Here is a 20,928-nt window from a genome sequence, read left to right on the forward strand (position 1 = left end):
TATAATTAAAAATAATAAAAAATTCAACTGTTAATCTTTTTTATTATTATTATTATTAAAAACCCATTTTTATTATTATAATTAAAATTATATAATTAATCTATTTCTATTTTTTAATAATAATATTATTATTATTAAAGAAACCAACCAATGGTTTCTCAAAAAACCAGCCCATGGTTTTGACCATTCAAAACATTATCAAAACGTTGCCTCACTCTGTGTCTGTGAGTTCACCCATGTAAGGCCGACATAGAGAGAGAGAGAGAGCGGGAGAGAGAGAGAGAGAGAGAGGGAGAGAGAGTCAATGGCGATCAAAGCATCACTCATTTGTTTGATCGTAGCATCACTCTTCTGTCTGATTGGAGTTAATGGTGATTGGAGCATCACTCCTATGAGTTCACCCATGTTGTCGTAGTTGATTTGTATATCTTTTGTCTAATTTAGTTGAAGATCGGAGCATCACTCTTCAATTTTGCTGATTTAATTTGCAATTTGTCTGCACTTCTGTTTGGTTGGTGAGAAAACCGAATGAAATATTCATATATATGTATATATGATAGGAGAGCAGAGAGCAGAGAGAGAGAGAGAGAGAGAGAGACAAAGAGAGAGAGAGAGAAGAGAAGAGAAGAGAAGAGAAAAGGGTAAACAAGTAAATTTCTCTCCTAATACCAACAGTCTATTTTTCAATACCAAGTGTTGGAGCAGACTATGAAACCTGTTAGCAAGGCCTATCCTAAGCCGTTCGGCTTATCAATCCATTGTTCAAATCTCCAAACAAACGGGGCATTAAATGGACCCCACGTCTATCCTAATCACATTCCCACTTCTACACCCCAAAACAAACGGGGCCTGAACTTGTTGAGGGTAGAGAATCAAGCCCGAGAGAACACCGCAGAGTCAAGGGCGAGTTTCCTTAATAGCGAGTTCTTGCGGGCCTAACTGATGAGTTCCATGGTGGTCCCAAGCCCAAGAAAGCAGATGAGTGGCTCGAACAAACTGTGAAGACATTTGAGATGCTTCACATCGAAGATAGTGAACTAAGAGTGACTCTAGCGAGTTACAACCATAAGGGAGACATAGGTCAATGGTGGAAATATGCCAAAGGTAGAGTGGAGCCGACATGGGAAGCCTTTGCAGTTGCTTTCCAAGATAAGTACATACCTCCCACTGCTAGAGAGAGATTGAGGCAAGAGTTTAAAGACCTCAAACAACTCAACATGCCCATGGCCAAGTTTGAGGGGGTCTTCTCTACTTTGTCTAGATTTGCACCAGAGTTGGTGGCAACGGAAGAGCGCCGTTGCATTGAATTTGAAAAGAAATTGAAAACAAAAATTATGTTCAAGCTTGCCGGAAATATGATTTAAGAATATGACCGTCTTGTGGAGACAGAAAAATACGTAGAAATTTCCATACAAGCCGAGGAGGAGAGGCTTCGGAGTTCGAGGTCTAGGGGCCAAGAGTCTCAAGAAGACTATAGGCAAAACAAGAAGAGAAAGAACACCTATCCATCCCAGTCCCAACCACAGCAGTCTAGATCCACTTTTCCTTTACCTAGTGCGGGTTCGAAAAAAAGTGCATCGAGTAGCTTCTCATGTTTCAAGTGTGGCCAACCGGGTCACAAAGCGTTCTCATGCCCACAGAAAGGAGGAGGGCAGTTAATATTACCACCACATAACCAATCTCAAAGTCAGTCTCAGTCTCAGAATAAAGGTCAAGGATTTAATTGTTATCAATGTGGTCAGCCGGGGCATATGAAGAGAACTTGCCCACAGTTGGGAGGTGCATCTGGCGTATCAGGGTTGAGGCAGACTCAGAGCCACCAGCAGGCTCAATCAGTCCAAGCTTTGTAAGTTAATCAGGGAGCTGCTTCGGCTCAATCAGTACAATAGGCCTATGCTCCAAGAGGGGAGCAAGTTAATCAGGGGCCACAGCGGCGCGTGTATGTTGTTACCATGCCAGAGCCGTTGTCAGAATCCTCAGCTGTGAGAGGTATTTTTATTGTGTGTAATTCTTTGGCTAATGTATTGATAGACATGGGTGCATCTCATTCATTTATATCTACTACATTTGCTTCTGCATTGGGGTTAGAGGTAGCACGGTTAGTGCCTCCACTCACAATAAAGCCACCTGTTGGGGGTACAGTTGATTTAGACTGGGGTTGTCGTGATTGTGAAATAGAAGTTGCCAGGCGTCAACTTCCGTTTGCTTTTGTGCTGCTAGATATGTTGAGTTTTGTTGTCATTTTAGGCATGAACTGGTTGTGTTCTTACCAAGCTGTGATTGATTGTTGCTGTCAGAGAGTTACGGTGTGCACTTCGAGTGGAGATCGTTTCTATTTTCTAGGGAACCGAGTTGATAGATCCTTGTCGCCAGTTGTTGACCCTCGTAGTAGGAGCAAACTTAGTGGCCTTCTTGCAACTCTCTTGGATAGTAAGAGTGACGGAGCTCGTGTTGAGTTACTAAGGGTAGTTTGTGAATACCCAAATGTCTTTTTAGAAGATCTTACTAGTTTACCACCTCAACGGGAGATCAAGTTCTCCATTGAATTAGTGCCTGGCACGGCACCAATTTCCATGTCACCGTATAGATTTGCACCTGCTGAATTACATAAGTTGAAGATTCAACTCCAAGAGCTTTTAAATAAGGGCTTCATTCGTCCTAGTACATCACCTTGGGGAGCACCAGCTCTCTTTGCGAAGAAGAATGGTGGATTGTTGCAGTTGTGTATTGATTACCGCAAGTTGAATAGAGTTATAGTTAAGAACAAGTATCCTCTACCCAGAATAGATGATTTGTTTGACCAACTTAGAGGGTCTCATTGCTTCTCAAAAATAGATTTGAGGTCAGGGTACCATCAGTTGAGAGTCCGGGAGGAGGACATTCAGAAAACGGCCTTTCGTACGTGTTATGGCCACTATGAATTCCTTGTAATGCCTTTTGGGTTAACCAACGCGCCTGCTTCCTTTATGGATTTGATGAACATAATTTTTTGGGAATACTTGGACCGTTTTGTGGTCGTCTTTGTGGACGACATATTGATTTATTCAACCTCTGAGGAGGAACACGCGACTCGCTTACAGGTGGTGTTGGCTTTACTTAGTGAGCACCAATTGTATGCCAAATTTGAGAAATGTGAGTTTTGGTTAACTAAGGTGAAGTTTTTGGGGCATGTAATGTTTAGAGAGGGAGGAACTATGGACTCCTCAAAGATAGATGACGTACAGGATTGGCAACAATCTAAGAATATTTTTGAAATCCGGAGTTTCTTGGGTTTAGCGAGGTATTATCGACATTTTGTAAGGGACTTCTCTAGACTAGCTGCACCTTTGACGAGGTTGACTAGAAAGGGTATCAAATTTGTGTGGAGCGAGGCGTGTGAAAAGTCATTCCAAGAGCTTAAGACTAGATTGACTACCGCACCGGTTTTGATAATTCCGGAAAGGGGTTTGAATTACACTGTCTATTGTGATGCGTCCGGGGATGGACTTGGTTGTGTCTTGATTGAAGAGGGAAAAGTTGTGGCCTACGGTTCACAACAATTGAAAACTCATGAGAAAAATTACCCCACCCATGATCTAGAATTAGCAGCGGTGATTTTTGCTTCGAAAATTTGGAGGCACTACTTGTATAGTGAGAAGTTTGAGGTTTTCTCCGATCATAAGAGTATAAAGTATTTGTTTTCTCAAAAAGACTTGAATTTACGACAACAGAGGTGGATGGAATTTATGGAGGATTATGACTTGGAGTTACACTATCATCCAGGGAAGGCTAATGTGGTGGCCAATGCTTTGAGTCGGAAATCTGTGAGTAGTTTGGCAAGTGTGGCCATTCAGGAATGGGTTATGCTAGGTGAAATTAGCAAGTTTGATTTTCACTTGAGTGAGTCCAGCTAGAGTGCTACCTTGTTTACTTTGACTGCTCAACCTACCTTGATTAGTAAGGTCATAGAGACACAACAAGGGGACCGTGAAGTAAAGTCTATCTGGGTTAAAATTTTCAATGGGAAGGAAGAGAAAGGTTTGAATGTTCACTCGGATCTGAGTGTACGTTACCTAGACCATTTGTTTGTACCGGAATCTTGTAGAGAGGAAGTACTCCGGGAATTTCATCACTCACGCCTTGTGGTACATCCGAGAGGCACCAAAATGTACCATGATCTTAGTCGTCAATTTTGGTGGAGGGGTATGAAGTGAGATGTCACTTTATTTGTATCAAAGTGCCTTACTTGTCAACAAGTGAAGGCCGATCACCAAAAACCAGCGGGTTTGTTACAACCCTAACCGATAGCCGAACGAAAATAGGAGCATGTTACCATGGATTTTGTAGTTGGGCTTCCTCAAACACAATGAGGCAATGACGCCATTTGGGTGATTGTTGATAGGTTGACTAAGTTTACCCATTTCATTCCGATGTGCACCAATGACTCAGTTGAATGCTTGGCAGAGTTGTACATTAGAGAGACAGTTTGACTTCATGGAGTCCCTGTGACTATTGTGTCGGATAGGGATCCTCGTTTTACTGCCCGATTATGGCAAAGCCTTCAAGAGGCGTTGGGAACTAAGTTGACTCTTAGCACCGCTTATCATCCTCAAAACGATGGACAGTCCAAACGTACCATTCAGATTTTGGAGGACGTGCTTAGAGCTTGTGTCCTTGATTTTAAGGGGCCTTGGGAAAGGCACTTACCATTGATTGAGTTTGCTTACAATAATACTTACCAAGCCAGTATTGGGATGGCACCATTTGAGGCCTTGTATGGCCGACCTTGTAGATCACTGGTTTGTTGGGCCGAAGTGGGTGATGCACCATTATTGGGTCCAAAAATTGTTAGAGAGACAACCGAGAAAGTTTTTCTCATTCAAAAAAGGTTAGCTACGGCCCAAAGCCAACAAAAAAGTTATGCCGATAAGAGAAGACGACCTTTATCTTTTGAAGTTCTGACCATGTGTTTCTAAAAATCTCACCAAGGTGGGGTTTGATGAGATTTGGTAAGAGTGGTAAATTATCTCCAAGGTTCATTGGGCCTTTTGAGATCTTAGAGTGAATTGGGGAAGTGGCATACCAGTTAGCTTTACCGCCACAACTTTCGGGAGTTCACAACGTATTTCATGTAGCTATGCTTAGGAAGTATGAACTTGACCCTTCTCATGTGCTTGATTGGGTTGACTTAGAGGTAGATGAGGATGTCTCTTACAAAGAACGACCAGTTCAAATATTAGATACCCGGGAGCAAGTGCTACGGGACAAAACTATGCCGTTGATAAAGGTGTTGTGGAGACACCATGGGGTTGAAGAAGCGACGTGGGAACAGGAGGCGGAAGTCCGCTTCAAATATCCAGATTTGTTTGAAAATGCTTAAGTTGCTTTTCTTTTTAAGATTCCCTAGTGTTGAGGGAAACGTATTTAAAGTTGTTAACCGCATGTTGATATGTGCGTTGTTGTTTTAAGCATAAGGTTGTTGAGAGTTGCCATTTCTTTTTGGGAAATTTCATGTTTATGCATATTTGGGAGGTTGTTGTTAATGAGATAACCATGGTGGAAATGGTGGAATTTGGTTGAGAGTTAGTATTGTGATTTGAAAATGAAATAGCGTGGTTTTGATCGCTAGAAACCCCTTTGTTTGGGTAGTTTGATTTGAAATTTTAGGGACAAAATTCTTTAAGGGGGGGTTGTAGCGATCCTGGTGTTGACCCATCTCTTTGTGGTGTTCCGGGTTCAGGTTGGTATGGTTTTGAACGGTGTTACGTATCTTAGTTTCTCCGTATTTGTCACGACCCGAACCCGCCCCCGTGGGTTAAGGACGTAACCGGCCAGTAATCATGAGATTACCTACGGCCTCAAACTGTTCTAAACGTATTTTAACAGAGTTAATGGGGGCCAAACGGAAGCAAAATTAAAAACTTTGTCCATAGAGCCGTGCTTATATGCACATCAAACAAACCATACTCAGATACGTTAATAACTCACATCAAAAGTACAGTTTCACAAAATTCATTACAGACAGGATCGTCCAAAACGAGTCAACCTATAACAGACTATGTACAGACATGCACTAGGTCCTTGCCAACAAGACAAAACATAGGTACATAGTAAAAGGGCAAGGATGGTCTCATGCGCGAGGCACAAGGCTGACTCTCCCAAAACTCCTGTTGTTCCTAGCAGACTTCACTGGGGCTGGGTTTGGACTTCCCTTGGCTCACCTACAAATACATGAATGAGCGTGAGCGATAGCCCAGTGAATAATATCAAATATAACAGTTACATAACAATATGTAGAACAACATGCTCCAAACGGCCTTGGGCCCAATTCATACTTCTGTTTAACAGCAAAATATATATAACTATACGAAATGCAAGTCAAGTAACTGTAGTTCCAAACATTCTGGCCTTTGGCCCATCCGGGTTTCCATTCATGGCAAAACGGCCCTTGGCCCATTCATTCATGTCAAACGGCCTTTGGCCCATTCATTCATGTCAAACGGCCTTTGGCCCATTCATTCATGTCAAACGGCCTTTGGCCCACTCATTCATGTCAAACGGCCTTTGGCCCATTCATTCATGTCAAACGGCCTTTGGCCCACTCATTCATGTCAAACGGCCTTTGGCCCATTCATTCATGTCAAACGGCCTTTGGCCCATTCATTCATGTCAAACGGCCTTTGGCCCACTCATTCATGTCAAACGGCCTTTGGCCCATTCATTCATGTCAAACGGCCTTTGGCCCACTCATTCATGTCAAACTTTTGTCCACAATCCCAATTAACGACTCGTAATATTTATAGGGGAATAACAATTGGACATTGACAAGTTTTCAAATATTGATATTACTCACAGTGATCGGCTTGTGGATGCGCCCTGGAGCTTGACCCTACACATTTCATGAATACAAAAGGGTCACTAACAGTTCAATCCGTTCTTTAATTCACATATTCCTCTTTAGGCTTTGTTCTTATCTCATTAACTCATTTACAATGCTTAACACATGCCTAAGAATGCTTACAAGTGAAAGAGAACGGAAAACGAATCACAGAATGCATGAACAAAATTCCAGAAAACAGGGTCCCCGCTCGAGCGTAAGATTCTCCGCTCGAGCGGACCCTTAAGACCTGCAAGGTACTGGTTGCACAAAAGATGCGCTCGAGCTGAAGGTCCGTCTACAAAAATCCACGCTCGAGCGTGAAATGTCCCGCTCGATCGGGCATCCAACTCTGTAAAAATGCTGGGAGCACGATTTTCCCGCTCGAGCGGCCATTACCCCGCTCGAGCGGACCTCAAAAATCTGGGTTTCCCAGATCGTGTTCTTGAGCTCCAAATCAGTTTTCCATCTACATTTCTTGCATGCAATGGTTCAAATTACACATTTACACATGCTAACACGCTACTAATGCAGATTACAACATTAGGAAGCTCAATTACATGAATTATCTACATGCATGTCCCAAATTGTCTCAAACCCATCATCAACATGCTCAAATTCAAACATTCAAGACTTATACTCCCATGATTTGTACATGCATGTGGGAGATGCTCATCATTCTCAACTTAGATGGTACAAATGGTGACTACAATATGAGCTTTACCCAAAACTCCACATGAATCATGTGTTTCAAGCTCAAACGTGCAATTTCAAGGTAATTTCTTACATGCATGAGTTCTAAGACTTCAATCTCAACAAAAATCAACTCATTACATGTTCTTGATCACAAACAACCCTTGAACTTACAAATTACAAGTAAGAGTTCATGAAATCACTTACCTAAGAGCTTCAACACTCAAGCTCTAGCCAAATCTTGAGCTAGATCTTCAAATTCCCAAGTCTTGAGCCCAAATTACACAAATCTCTCCCTTTTTCTCTCCATGGCCGGCCTCTCTCTCCCTCTCAATTGTCTAACTCAGATTTTGAGTTTTAAGAGAGCTAAAGGGGAGTGCAATGCAAATATAAAACAAGCCCCACTAACAAATATTTTAATATAAAATAATGGGGTACTTAATTTATCAATTTAATCAGTTTAAATTGACCAGAATCAAATTTCAATTAAATTTCACCGTAGGCCCTAAAAATTATGCCAACCACAATGGCGTAGTCAATTTCGGGTTCCGTGGCCGATAAGGCCCTCAATTAAATTTCCAAAACAGACTACTCAAACAGATATTCCTACGATGAACAGATAAAATTTCAAACCACATATTTTCACATAGTGGAACACAAAATCATATCAAAATACATAATCACATCATGTTAAGGACCAATTAACATACTACGGAACAGGGGTGTCACAGTCTTCCCCCCTTTAGGAAGTTTGGTCCTCCAAACTTAACTTACCTTCGTCGGGAAACAAATGTGGATAGCGTAGACGCATTTCCTCCTCTTTTTCCCATGTAGCATCTGTCCCATAGTGTTCCTTCCATTCCACTTTCACCATTGGAATGGATTTGTTTCTCAATTCTTTCACTTGTCGGTCAACAATTCTTTCCGGCCATTCAGCATATTCCATATTTTCATCAATAGCAATCCGGTGATAATCAATCACATGCAACGGGTCTCGGAGGTAACCCCTCAACATTGACACATGAAACACATTGTGGATTTGCTCAAATCCCGGTGGCAAAGCAACTCTATAAGCAACTGGACCAAGTTTCTCCAAAATTTGAAACGGCCCAATATAACGGGGCGTCAACTTGCCCTTTTTCCCAAACCTGACTTGGCCTTTCATTGGAGAAACACGGATGAACACATGGTCGCCGACCTCATACTCAAGAGGTCTCCTCCGGACATCTGCATAACTCTTCTGTCGATCTTGAGCTGTTTTGAGCCTTTGCCGAATAGTCTTGATCTTTTCAGAGGTGTCTTGTACAATTTCAGGCCCGAGCAAAGCTCTGTCCCCGACCTCTGTCCAACAAATAGGTGATCTACACCTCCTACCATACAAAGCCTCGTATGGTGCCATACCGATGCTGGAGTGGAAGCTATTATTATAGGCAAATTCTGCAAGTGGCAGGTAATCTTCCCAACTCCCCTGAAAATCCAAAGCACACATGCGAAGCATATCTTCCAAAGTCTGTATTGTTCGTTCTGACTGCCCATCTGTCTGTGGGTGGAATGCAGTGCTGAACCTTAGTTCTGTTCCCATAGCTTCCTGCAAACTCTTCCACAATCTAGATACAAACTTCGGATCTCTATCCGACACGATGGTTACTGGAACTCCATGTAAGCGGACAATTTCATCAACATAAATAGTAGCCAACCTGTAAGCAGTAAATGTAGTTTTGACAGGCAGAAAATGTGCAGATTTAGTCAGTCTATCAACTACAACCCAAACAGAATCCATACCGCGGGAAGTCCGAGGTAGGCCAACAACGAAATCCATAGTCACATGTTCCCACTTCCACTCAGGAATGGGGAGAGGTTGAAGTAGACCGCCTGGTTTCTGATGTTCAGCCTTAACTTGCTGACACTGAAGGCACTTGGACACATGTTCTGCAATCTCTTTCTTCATTTTAGGCCACCAATAGGTTTGTTTCAAATCCCGATACATTTTATTGTTACCCGGATGCATAGCAAATACGGATCTGTGGGCTTCATCTAAGACCCTCTTCTTTAGCTCCGGAATAACTGGAACACATATTCGGTTTCGAAATTTCAACATTCCATTCTCGATACTGAACTCTGCTTTTGGGCTGACTTCAAATTCATCAATTACCTTTCTGAGGAACTCATCCTCTTTCTGTTTTTGCTTGATTTCATCAACAATTGCCGGCTCGGCTATAATAGCGGCTATCAATCCGCCCTGTTCACACACTACCACTTCAATTTCCGACTTTTCAAAGTCTTGCAAAATCTCCCTTTGTTCAGTAAGCAAGCAAGCCATACTCCCTGTTGATTTCCTGCTCAAGGCATCAGCCACTGTATTAGCTTTTCCGGGGTGATACTGAATTTCTAGGTCGTAATCTTTTATCAATTCCAGCCATCTTCTCTGACGCATATTCAACTCTTTCTGCGTGAAGAAGTATTTTAGGCTTTTATGATCTGTGTAGACTTCACACTTTGCCCCATACAAATAATGCCGCCAGATTTTCAAAGCAAAAACAACTGCGGCCAATTCTAGGTCATGGGTTGGATAATTCTTCTCATGTGGCCTCAACTGTCGGGAGGCGTAAGCAATAACCTTTCCGTTCTGCATTAACACACAACCCAAACCCTTATAAGATGCGTCACTGAAAATCACAAAATTTTTCGTACCTGATGGTAGTGTCAAAATTGGTGCAGTGGTCAATCTTGTCTTCAATTCATGAAAGGCTGATTCTCTTTCACTATTCCACTCAAATGGTTGTCCTTTACGTGTCAATTGGGTAAGAGGCACAGCTAATTTCGAAAAGTCCTTTACAAACCTTCTGTAGTACCCAGCTAAGCCCATGAAACTGCGAACTTCTGTCACATTAGTTGGTGTAGGCCAATTCACAATTGCTTCTATTTTCTGCGGGTCCACTGAAATTCCTTCCTTGTTGACCACGTGCCCTAAAAAAATAACCTCATCCAACCAAAACTCACATTTCTTTAACTTAGCAAATAGTTTTCTTTCCCGAAGTATTTGTAAAACAGTCCTCAAATGATGCTCGTGTTCAAGTCTTTCTTTAGAGTATATTAAAATATCATCGATGAAGACAACAACAAACTCATCAAGGTAGGTTTTAAAAATTCTATTCATTAAGTCCATAAATGCTGCCGGAGCATTAGTCACTCCAAATGGCATAACAAGAAACTCAAAATGACCATACCTCGTTCTGAATGCGGTTTTCTCAACATCTTCTGCCTTAACCTTCAGCTGATGATACCCGGATCTCAAATCAATCTTAGAAAACACCTGTGATCCCTGCAACTGGTCAAATAAGTCATCAATACGGGGTAAGGGATATTTATTCTTTATCGTTACCTTGTTCAATTCCCGGTAATCAATACATAGGCGTAAGGTACCATCCTTTTTCTTTACAAATAACACTGGTGCGCCCCAAGGCGAAGTACTGGGCCGGATAAACCCTTTATCAAGAAGGTCTTGCAACTGTTCTTTTAATTCTTTCATTTCGGCTGTAGCCATCCTGTAGGGAGTTTTAGAAATAGGTTGGGTGCCTGGCACAGTTTCAATAGTAAACTCTATCTCCCTGTCTACCAATTCCCCTGGTAATTCATTTGGAAACACATCTGGGAATTCTCTAACGATGGGAATATCATTCAATTCAACATTCACGGATTGTTCAGTCAATACATAACACAAATAACCCTGGCATCCCTTCCTGATCAATTTACATGCTTTCATTGCAGATATCAAATATGGTGGAGGTACTACCCCATTTCCCACAAACACAATTTCTTTCTGTTCTGGTGGTTTAAATACAACCCTCTTTGTCACACAATCTATAGTGGCACAGTATTTGGTCAACCAGTCCATGCCCAAAATTACATCAAAGTGTCTAAAGTTTAAGGGCAACAAATCTACATACAGGGTAGCATCCTCAATATGCATGTCACAAAACCGATATATATAGTCACATAACACAGATTCCCCCGATGGAGCAGACACACATAACAAATATGGCAACAATTCTAGGGGTCTTTTCAGTCTAGATGCAAATGCATATGTCACAAATGAATGCGTTGATCCAGAATCAATTAACACAAAAGCATCCTGATTACATATCGAGATAGTACCTGAGACAACGGCATTGGCATTCCGTGTATCACCCGGAACGAGTACAAAGACTCTCCCTTGTCTCACTGTATCCCCAGTAGTAGCAGATCTCAAAGTGTTTCCCGGCTTCGGGATCGATGCAGTGGAGCTAGCAGCTATCTTCCCACTATTCTGATTACAATCTCGGGCTATATGCCCTTGTTTCCCACACTTAAAACAGGCTCCCGATGCACGGTAACAAACTCCACGGTGCCTTTTGCCACAAGTGTTGCACATGGGAGTCGTGTCTCGGGAAGAACTTGAGGTAGTTGAGGAGCCTGTGTTTTGCTTTTTCAGAAATTTCTTCTTCAAAAAGAAGCCTTGTCTTTTGTTGCCTCTCCATTCGGTTGTTGGCTTAGCTTGTCTAGCTATATTAGCCTCTGATATGATGGCCCGGTCAAGCACCCCAATGTAGGTCTCCAATTTCAGGACATTCACCCGCTCTAGGATGTCACTTCGGAGCCCACCTTCAAAATGCCTTGCCTTCTTATAATCAGTGTCAATTACGTGTGGTGCAAACCTGGCCAACTCAGTAAATTTGGCCTCATACTCAGCTACAGTCATACTGTCTTGTTTGAGTTCCATGAACTCTGCCACTTTCCTGTCCCGGACACACTGCGGGAAGTACTTGTCATAGAAGATTTCCAAAAATTTCGCCCAATCAATATCTCTGTGGTTTTCCCTCATCAACATCCACCATCTTCTCGCTTCATCTTCTAGCATAAAGGTGGCTAGAAGCACTTTCTGTGTATCCGAGCACGGAAACACCTCAAACAGTTTTTCAATCCCAAGCACCCAAGCTTCGGCTTTTAAGGGATCTAGTCCACCATGGAACTGTGGTGGTTTCATTTTCTTGAATTCCTTGGTGAGAGCGATTATCCGATCATCATTTTGATTATCTGGCACAGGTGGTGCCGGAGGTGGAGGTGGCGGATGTGGTTGCTGCCACTGTTGTTGCCACTCCTGTTGCTGTCTCAAAGCTTCTGCCATTTCCTGAATCAGTCTTTCCATTCTGTCCAGTCTGGCAGCAGAGGATTCCTCTAACTCATCACCTCTGGTTCTCACCATCTGATTAAACTTGCATTATATTCCATACCAAAGGTACACAAGTACACATACACTAAGGAGCACATATTTCCAGATAATTCGTAATGCAAGTAGTTCACGACTTACACATATAATTATTCATAACAAAACATTTAAGTATACAATCAATGCTTCCAAACTCGTATTTATCACATGAATGCATCCTAGATCTCATCTAGACGCTTATTGCTCTTTTTGGACAAGTGTGTGAGTTATTAACTCGTGCTCTGATACCACTCTGTCACGACCCGAACCCGCCCCCGTGGGTTAAGGACGTAACCGGCCAGTAATCATGAGATTACCTACGGCCTCAAACTGTTCTAAACGTATTTTAACAGAGTTAATGGGGGCCAAACGGAAGCAAAATTAAAAACTTTGTCCATAGAGCCGTGCTTATATGCACATCAAACAAACCATACTCAGATACGTTAATAACTCACATCAAAAGTACAGTTTCACAAAATTCATTACAGACAGGATCGTCCAAAACGAGTCAACCTATAACAGACTATGTACAGACATGCACTAGGTCCTTGCCAACAAGACAAAACATAGGTACATAGTAAAAGGGCAAGGATGGTCTCATGCGCGAGGCACAAGGCTGACTCTCCCAAAACTCCTGTTGTTCCTAGCAGACTTCACTGGGGCTGGGTTTGGACTTCCCTTGGCTCACCTACAAATACATGAATGAGCGTGAGCGATAGCCCAGTGAATAATATCAAATATAACAGTTACATAACAATATGTAGAACAACATGCTCCAAACGGCCTTGGGCCCAATTCATACTTCTGTTTAACAGCAAAATATATATAACTATACGAAATGCAAGTCAAGTAACTGTAGTTCCAAACATTCTGGCCTTTGGCCCATCCGGGTTTCCATTCATGGCAAAACGGCCCTTGGCCCATTCATTCATGTCAAACGGCCTTTGGCCCATTCATTCATGTCAAACGGCCTTTGGCCCATTCATTCATGTCAAACGGCCTTTGGCCCACTCATTCATGTCAAACGGCCTTTGGCCCATTCATTCATGTCAAACGGCCTTTGGCCCACTCATTCATGTCAAACGGCCTTTGGCCCATTCATTCATGTCAAACGGCCTTTGGCCCATTCATTCATGTCAAACGGCCTTTGGCCCACTCATTCATGTCAAACGGCCTTTGGCCCATTCATTCATGTCAAACGGCCTTTGGCCCACTCATTCATGTCAAACTTTTGTCCACAATCCCAATTAACGACTCGTAATATTTATAGGGGAATAACAATTGGACATTGACAAGTTTTCAAATATTGATATTACTCACAGTGATCGGCTTGTGGATGCGCCCTGGAGCTTGACCCTACACATTTCATGAATACAAAAGGGTCACTAACAGTTCAATCCGTTCTTTAATTCACATATTCCTCTTTAGGCTTTGTTCTTATCTCATTAACTCATTTACAATGCTTAACACATGCCTAAGAATGCTTACAAGTGAAAGAGAATGGAAAACGAATCACAGAATGCATGAACAAAATTCCAGAAAACAGGGTCCCCGCTCGAGCGTAAGATTCTCCGCTCGAGCGGACCCTTAAGGCCTGCAAGGTACTGGTTGCACAAAAGATGCGCTCGAGCTGAAGGTCTGTCTACAAAAATCCACGCTCGAGCGTGAAATGTCCCGCTCGAGCGGGCATCCAACTCTGTAAAAATGCTGGGAGCACGATTTTCCCGCTCGAGCGGCCATTACCCCGCTCGAGCGGACCTCAAAAATCTGGGTTTCCCAGATCGTGTTCTTGAGCTCCAAATCAGTTTTCCATCTACATTTCTTGCATGCAATGGTTCAAATTACACATTTACACATGCTAACACGCTACTAATGCAGATTACAACATTAGGAAGCTCAATTACATGAATTATCTACATGCATGTCCCAAATTGTCTCAAACCCATCATCAACATGCTCAAATTCAAACATTCAAGACTTATACTCCCATGATTTGTACATGCATGTGGGAGATGCTCATCATTCTCAACTTAGATGGTACAAATGGTGACTACAATATGAGCTTTACCCAAAACTCCACATGAATCATGTGTTTCAAGCTCAAACGTGCAATTTCAAGGTAATTTCTTACATGCATGAGTTCTAAGACTTCAATCTCAACAAAAATCAACTCATTACATGTTCTTGATCACAAACAACCCTTGAACTTACAAATTACAAGTAAGAGTTCATGAAATCACTTACCTAAGAGCTTCAACACTCAAGCTCTAGCCAAATCTTGAGCTAGATCTTCAAATTCCCAAGTCTTGAGCCCAAATTACACAAATCTCTCCCTTTTTCTCTCCATGGCCGGCCTCTCTCTCCCTCTCAATTGTCTAACTCAGATTTTGAGTTTTAAGAGAGCTAAAGGGGAGTGCAATGCAAATATAAAACAAGCCCCACTAACAAATATTTTAATATAAAATAATGGGGTACTTAATTTATCAATTTAATCAGTTTAAATTGACCAGAATCAAATTTCAATTAAATTTCACCGTAGGCCCTAAAAATTATGCCAACCACAATGGCGTAGTCAATTTCGGGTTCCGTGGCCGATAAGGCCCTCAATTAAATTTCCAAAACAGACTACTCAAACAGATATTCCTACGATGAACAGATAAAATTTCAAACCACATATTTTCACATAGTGGAACACAAAATCATATCAAAATACATAATCACATCATGTTAAGGACCAATTAACATACTACGGAACAGGGGTGTCACAGTATTCCCCTTATTTTGGTTATTGGGTTGTAGCGGTGTGTTTGGAACAGGTAATGTCTCCAAACCTTTAGATGCAAATCCAACCCGAATTGTGCCTTGCAGAGTTGTATCAGAAGTTAATTCTTTTATGTTTTGCCACTTCACTAACTAGGTCAGGGATCGAGCTGCCCAGTCAGCTCGCGGGGGTCCAAGGGTTAGCGCCCTAGCGGGGTCGAGAGGCAGCGCTGTAGACACCCTATTTTTTACCGCCCTTAAGACTTGGGCACTACTGATTGTTTATTTGGTGATGAAAGATATGAAGTGCAAAGGTTCGATTTCTTTGGCAAGATGAGAGTCAAATCCCAACCTTACACCCCATTTTGGACCAAAACTATTTTGAATGGTTTTTAGACCTTAAGGCCCTCTCTTTCAAAATGTTTTTGAAATAAAGTTCCTACGATGTTCCGACGCTCGCATTTCGTTAAATGTTGTGCTTTTCGGTAAACCGAGCAAGGACAAAGTGGAAATGAATAAAAGAAAGATGAAATCTTTTAAAATTCTTTCAAAACACCTTGTTTAGGGGTTTGGAGTTCAAGAAAAGAGGATAAGAGGGAAGAAACCAAGTTGGGGAAGAAGTTGGGCATGAACTGTTAAGAGAAAGTCGAGCAGCCCTCACTAAATCAGGCCTATCCATTTGTACACTTGGATTTCAGCTATGAGGCTACCACCGTTGGAAATAAGACTTCTGGGGCTTCATTTTTCACTCAAGAATCTCCTAAGCCCGAGTCCGGATGGGGGAGATATGGTTGTTGGAAGTTGGGCATCAATCCGGTTGGACCGAAACTGAGCAGTCCTCACTAAAAGAGAGATATCTCTTAGCACACTTGTAATTTTGATGCAAGGCTGCTACCATTAGAAAGCTAACTTCCGGGGCTTCAATTTGGACATAAGAATGACCTGAAAAGGAGTCCAGATGAAGGAATTATGCCAGGTTGAAGTCGGAGACTGAGACTAGTTTTTACTGCCGACCACTAAGGGAGTGTGTCGACCACAAATGGCCTTTGTCGACCAGAAGGCATTCTTGCCCACCAGAAAAAGTAGCTGGTCGATCACCAACCAGAAGAGGTGGTCGGTCGACCACTTATGCCCAGAAAGCCCAGATTTTTGCAGATATTTTGCTCCAACTTGCTCCAACTGTCTCTCTTGAGATATTTTCGACCAAATGCTTGTATTTTGCTATATATGAGAGCCTTCTCTATGATATTCAAGGGTTATAACATTTTAGAACAATTTAGCAAAAGGTTTGGGAGCCTCTCTCTCTAAAACCTCTCTCTAGTTTACTCTCTCTCTTGAGCATTTGAGCTTGAAGGCTTGCATACAACCATCTTCAACCTGTCAACCCTTAATAAGAGTGGATCATATTTGGGCTGAGGTAGCTTAGGACCTTGTTTGAGCTCCAAAAGGTGGCTTTGGCTCAAGAAAAGTGGCTGTTCTTGTGTTATGCTTCAAGGGTGAGCATCGCCCTCTTTTAAGCTTATTTTTGTACACGATTTTAGCCACCTTTGCATGCTATTTTAGGCTTTGTTTTCAACTACAAAAACCTTTGTTTTAAAGTGTTTAAAAAGGTTGTTTGAGGCTTTGTTTGAGTTAAGGGTGGTATACCCCCTTTGGTGGCTTGTTTTGCTTTGCTTTGTGCCACCTTTTAAGGCCTTTGGGACCATCTCTTTTTGGCCTTCTCACCACTAAAACTTAGAGCAATTTCAGTGGTGGAAAAGTGGTTTTGAGGTCCCAAATGGGGTGGGGTGGTCCCCCCCTCTCCTCTTATTCGCATGTGTTGATGGCCCATCAAAAAAACATGTGTTTCTACTTCTTAGTGGCTTTGTTTGGGCTCCTTTTTGTGACTTTTCAGACCTTCCAAAACTCTATTTTTTGGCTGTTTGGTCACCTCTTGCATGCTTCTTGTACTTGTAGTGTAATCCTACGTGTAGCCTTGCAAAATACCATCTCTTTGTGCCTTGAATTGGCTCCATTTCAGCATGTTTTTGGCCATTATTTGCCATGTCATAACTCTATTTTAGGCTTTCTTAGTCACCTCTTGCATGCTTCTTATACTTGTAGTGTAATCCTACTTGTAGCCTTGCAAAGTAGCATGTCTTTGTGCTTTGATTTGGCTCCATTTCAGCTTGTTTTTTGCCATCATTTTCCATGTCATGACTCTGTTTCGGGTTGGTTAGGTTGCTTCTTGCATGCTCCTTGCACTTGTAGTGCAATTTTGTTCACTAGCCTAACATGTTTGGTGTTTTAGCCTATTGATCTAGCATGTGTATGCTCTACTCCAGGACATTTTTGGCTCTGTTTTGACCAGCCTTAGGACTTTTTTGAGTGATCTTGGTCCTTTGGGGCTTGCTTGATATGGCTATGGTGCAAGTGCCTTTGCTAGTCTTGTGTTTTGAGGCCTTTAGCATGCTATATTTGTGATGTGTGCATGGTATGGCATCATTTGGTAGGTAATTTCAGAGCTTATATCTTTGCCATACTTCCACTTAAATCACTCTTTCAATGCTTTTGAAAAGTTGAGCATTATGCTTTGTTTGTGACCCAATACATGAGCTTATTTTTCTTGCCATCTATGCTACAAGTCTAGCATGTTTTTGCCACTATTTTGACCTACCTTAGATCTATTTTGAATGGTTAAGGTCATTTGAGCATTGCTTAATATGGTTGTAGTGTAAAGGGCCTTGACTAGCTTTGAGTTTTGGGGCCTTTAACATGTTGTGCATGGTATGGAACCATTTGACATGTAATTTTAGTGTATATAGTGTAGTCACACTCTCATACACTTCACTTCTTCATAGCTTTTGAGGGTTGTGTATCATGCCTTGCTCATAGGCCAACATGTGTGCATGTTCTTCTAGCATTTTGAGCTCCCATTTCAGCATGATTAGGCCTCTGTTTTGGCACATTTAATCTCTATCCGGGGTTGGTTTGGTCACTTGTGCAATGTATTGCATGCCTCTAGTGTTTTGCTCTTTCCTAGCTTCAATGCTTTCGACTCTGAGTATAAAGCGCATGCATCATTTTCATGCTTTGATGTCATTTAGCATGTCATTTGAGTGCTGGAATACATGCCATTTCATCCCACTAATTCACTCTTTCAAAACTAGAAGACTCTCACTTTTTGGACTTAATCAATTAGGGGACTAATTGGTAATCTAAAATGTGTAAACAAAATGAATCAAGTAAAACATGGTCAAGATAAGCATGTCGTCTGTATTGAATGTGTTTGGATCGGACGTTAATCCAAACATGAGAAATGTGGGACGTTTCATACTCATAGTGATGAAACGTGTCACATTTCTCGGTCGCCGACGCCCTTGATTGTGCATGATAGGGTGGAGGTCTTTCGAGTCTTATGTGGGCATTCATTGAGTTTTGCACAAGCTTGATCCTTTGGCCACCATGCATTGAAAATGCTTGGTTGTTGGCTCAAGAGTCAAGTGCCATACTCTTTTGAGCTTGAGATATGATAAGGAGTATGGAAATGCATACATTTCCTTGCAAATACACTGTCTTGCCTCTGTCTGTGCTCTATTCCAGCAATAGGAGGAATTTCAGCCCTCAAGGTGTTCTTGAGATCAGAAAGAAGCAATTTGGAAATCGGTGTAATTTTCAAAGATTCAAAAGAGTGCAAACAGAGGCGTCTTGAGGCAAGGCAGTGGATTTCTGGGAGGACGCAACCGAGCATGCATATCTCCCTCGCCCGCGAGGCCATTTATCGCTTTTGTTAGCTAGTTGTAGTTAATTACCTGTGATGTAATTAATTTAGCTTAGTGCTTTGTAATATTCTAATTGGCTTGGATTAGCTAGTTATTCAATTTGGTTTGTAATAATTAATTAGCTAGAATAGTTAGTTAATTAGTTGGTTTGTAATAGTTAGCATAATTAGCGTAACTAGTTAGCTTTCATTTTATTCAGACACTCCGTCGAGAGGGCAAATGTTGTAATAAGTGTGTGTGTGTGTGTGCATGTCTTCCAACCTCATTTCTTTCTCCCTTTTATTTACCCGCTTTCAGTGGTTAGATTAGGAAATGTTTCAATTAGCATACCTTATACTTTGTATGTTTGCATCATTCATTTGTCTTTCATGCACCAGGCTCGGCACATCATTCAAACCGCGTTGTATTTCAATACACTTCTTTGAATACATGTATCAAATGTCGCATTCATATGCTATCTTAGATAGCCAAGCCTACTTAGTTACATTTTGCATATGTTGCATTAGGCATCTTAACATAGCGAGGATCATGCATTGGTTTCTAACTAGTTCTCTTTTTTGGCTCGGAGTAGACTGTAAGTGTTTATGCTTTAGCATCCTTGCATGTGTGTAAGTGACTGCCATGATAGCATACTTGCCATGAGGCTATGTGCTTAAGTGATTAACTGCATGAATGCCTATGGATGAAGGCTTCATTGCTTGAATTGGAACAATTCATCAAAATGTGCGTTTTAAGCCCACTTGAGAGTGGCAAATCATGTTTTAAGCCCACTTGAGGATGGCAAATCCGCATTTCTAAGCCCACTTGAGGGTGGCAAATTCAAACCATTTTCAAAAACAAACATTGAATTGTTTTGTTCCAATTCAGGCGATCTATTCTATACTTGTATGTTGTGCGCATCACGTAGTAAGTTTGCTAAATAACTAGAATAAGAACACATGTGTTTTCAAAACAACATATCATGAGTAGTAGAGGTCGATCCTTTGATCGGGCGAGCGGGGGTGCTCGTTTCAAGACCTTCTCCTCTTGCACCCAAGTTCCCAAGTCGAGGCAACTTTGGTGTTGACGGACACGTGGCCTTAGGCGCGAGTCAGGGTTTCCTAAATTTCCCAAAAACAAAATATTTACATGGCGACTCTGAAATCTGGCAAAGCAGTCCATGTTTGGTGCTTTTTGATTCAAAATTGATTTTTCAAAACCAATTGCCGGATTTGGACTCTTTGGTGATTTATCAGTCTTACGTTGCACTTTGTGAGATTAGATTCTGAACCGTGACAGGAGTTCGAACTGTAGGACCAATTCAAGCTCTCCGAAAGGGGGCACGGAAAAGTCAAGCTACAGTTTCTGGTGACTCTGCTGGGGATTTAGAGAACTTGACTTGAACTCATGATATGTTGTTTTGTTTACACTTATGTGTTTCTTTGCATTGCATTTGCATAGGTGCGCTTAAGTCACAGTGTTTGCCATCTGCTATTTCTGAATGGTTTGCCGGAGGTTTGCTTGGAAAAGCATGCCATAAGGTTGACCAGTTACGGGCTCTGCCACGATGGGAACACAAACCTTGGATTTTTACCAAGGCATCCTTTTTGACCAATCGACCTAGTTACATATCG

General features: G+C 41.8%; 1 protein-coding gene across 1 annotated transcript in view; it reads left to right on the top strand.

The window, feature by feature from the left end:
• LOC145799669 (uncharacterized) overlaps positions 1 to 3,893 on the top strand; it is a 38,740-nt gene extending 34,847 nt beyond the window's left edge. Inside the window, exon 4 of the mRNA XM_082889279.1 lies at positions 3,763 to 3,893. Within this exon, the coding sequence (XP_082745405.1) occupies positions 3,763 to 3,893 (131 nt within the window). The remainder of the gene's footprint in view (positions 1 to 3,762) is intronic.
• Positions 3,894 to 20,928: the final 17,035 nt, after the last annotated feature.

This window comes from Camellia sinensis, chromosome 9, assembly GCF_055761805.1.
Source record: "Camellia sinensis isolate YWXY chromosome 9, ASM5576180v1, whole genome shotgun sequence".
Classification (NCBI taxonomy): domain Eukaryota; kingdom Viridiplantae; phylum Streptophyta; class Magnoliopsida; order Ericales; family Theaceae; genus Camellia; species Camellia sinensis.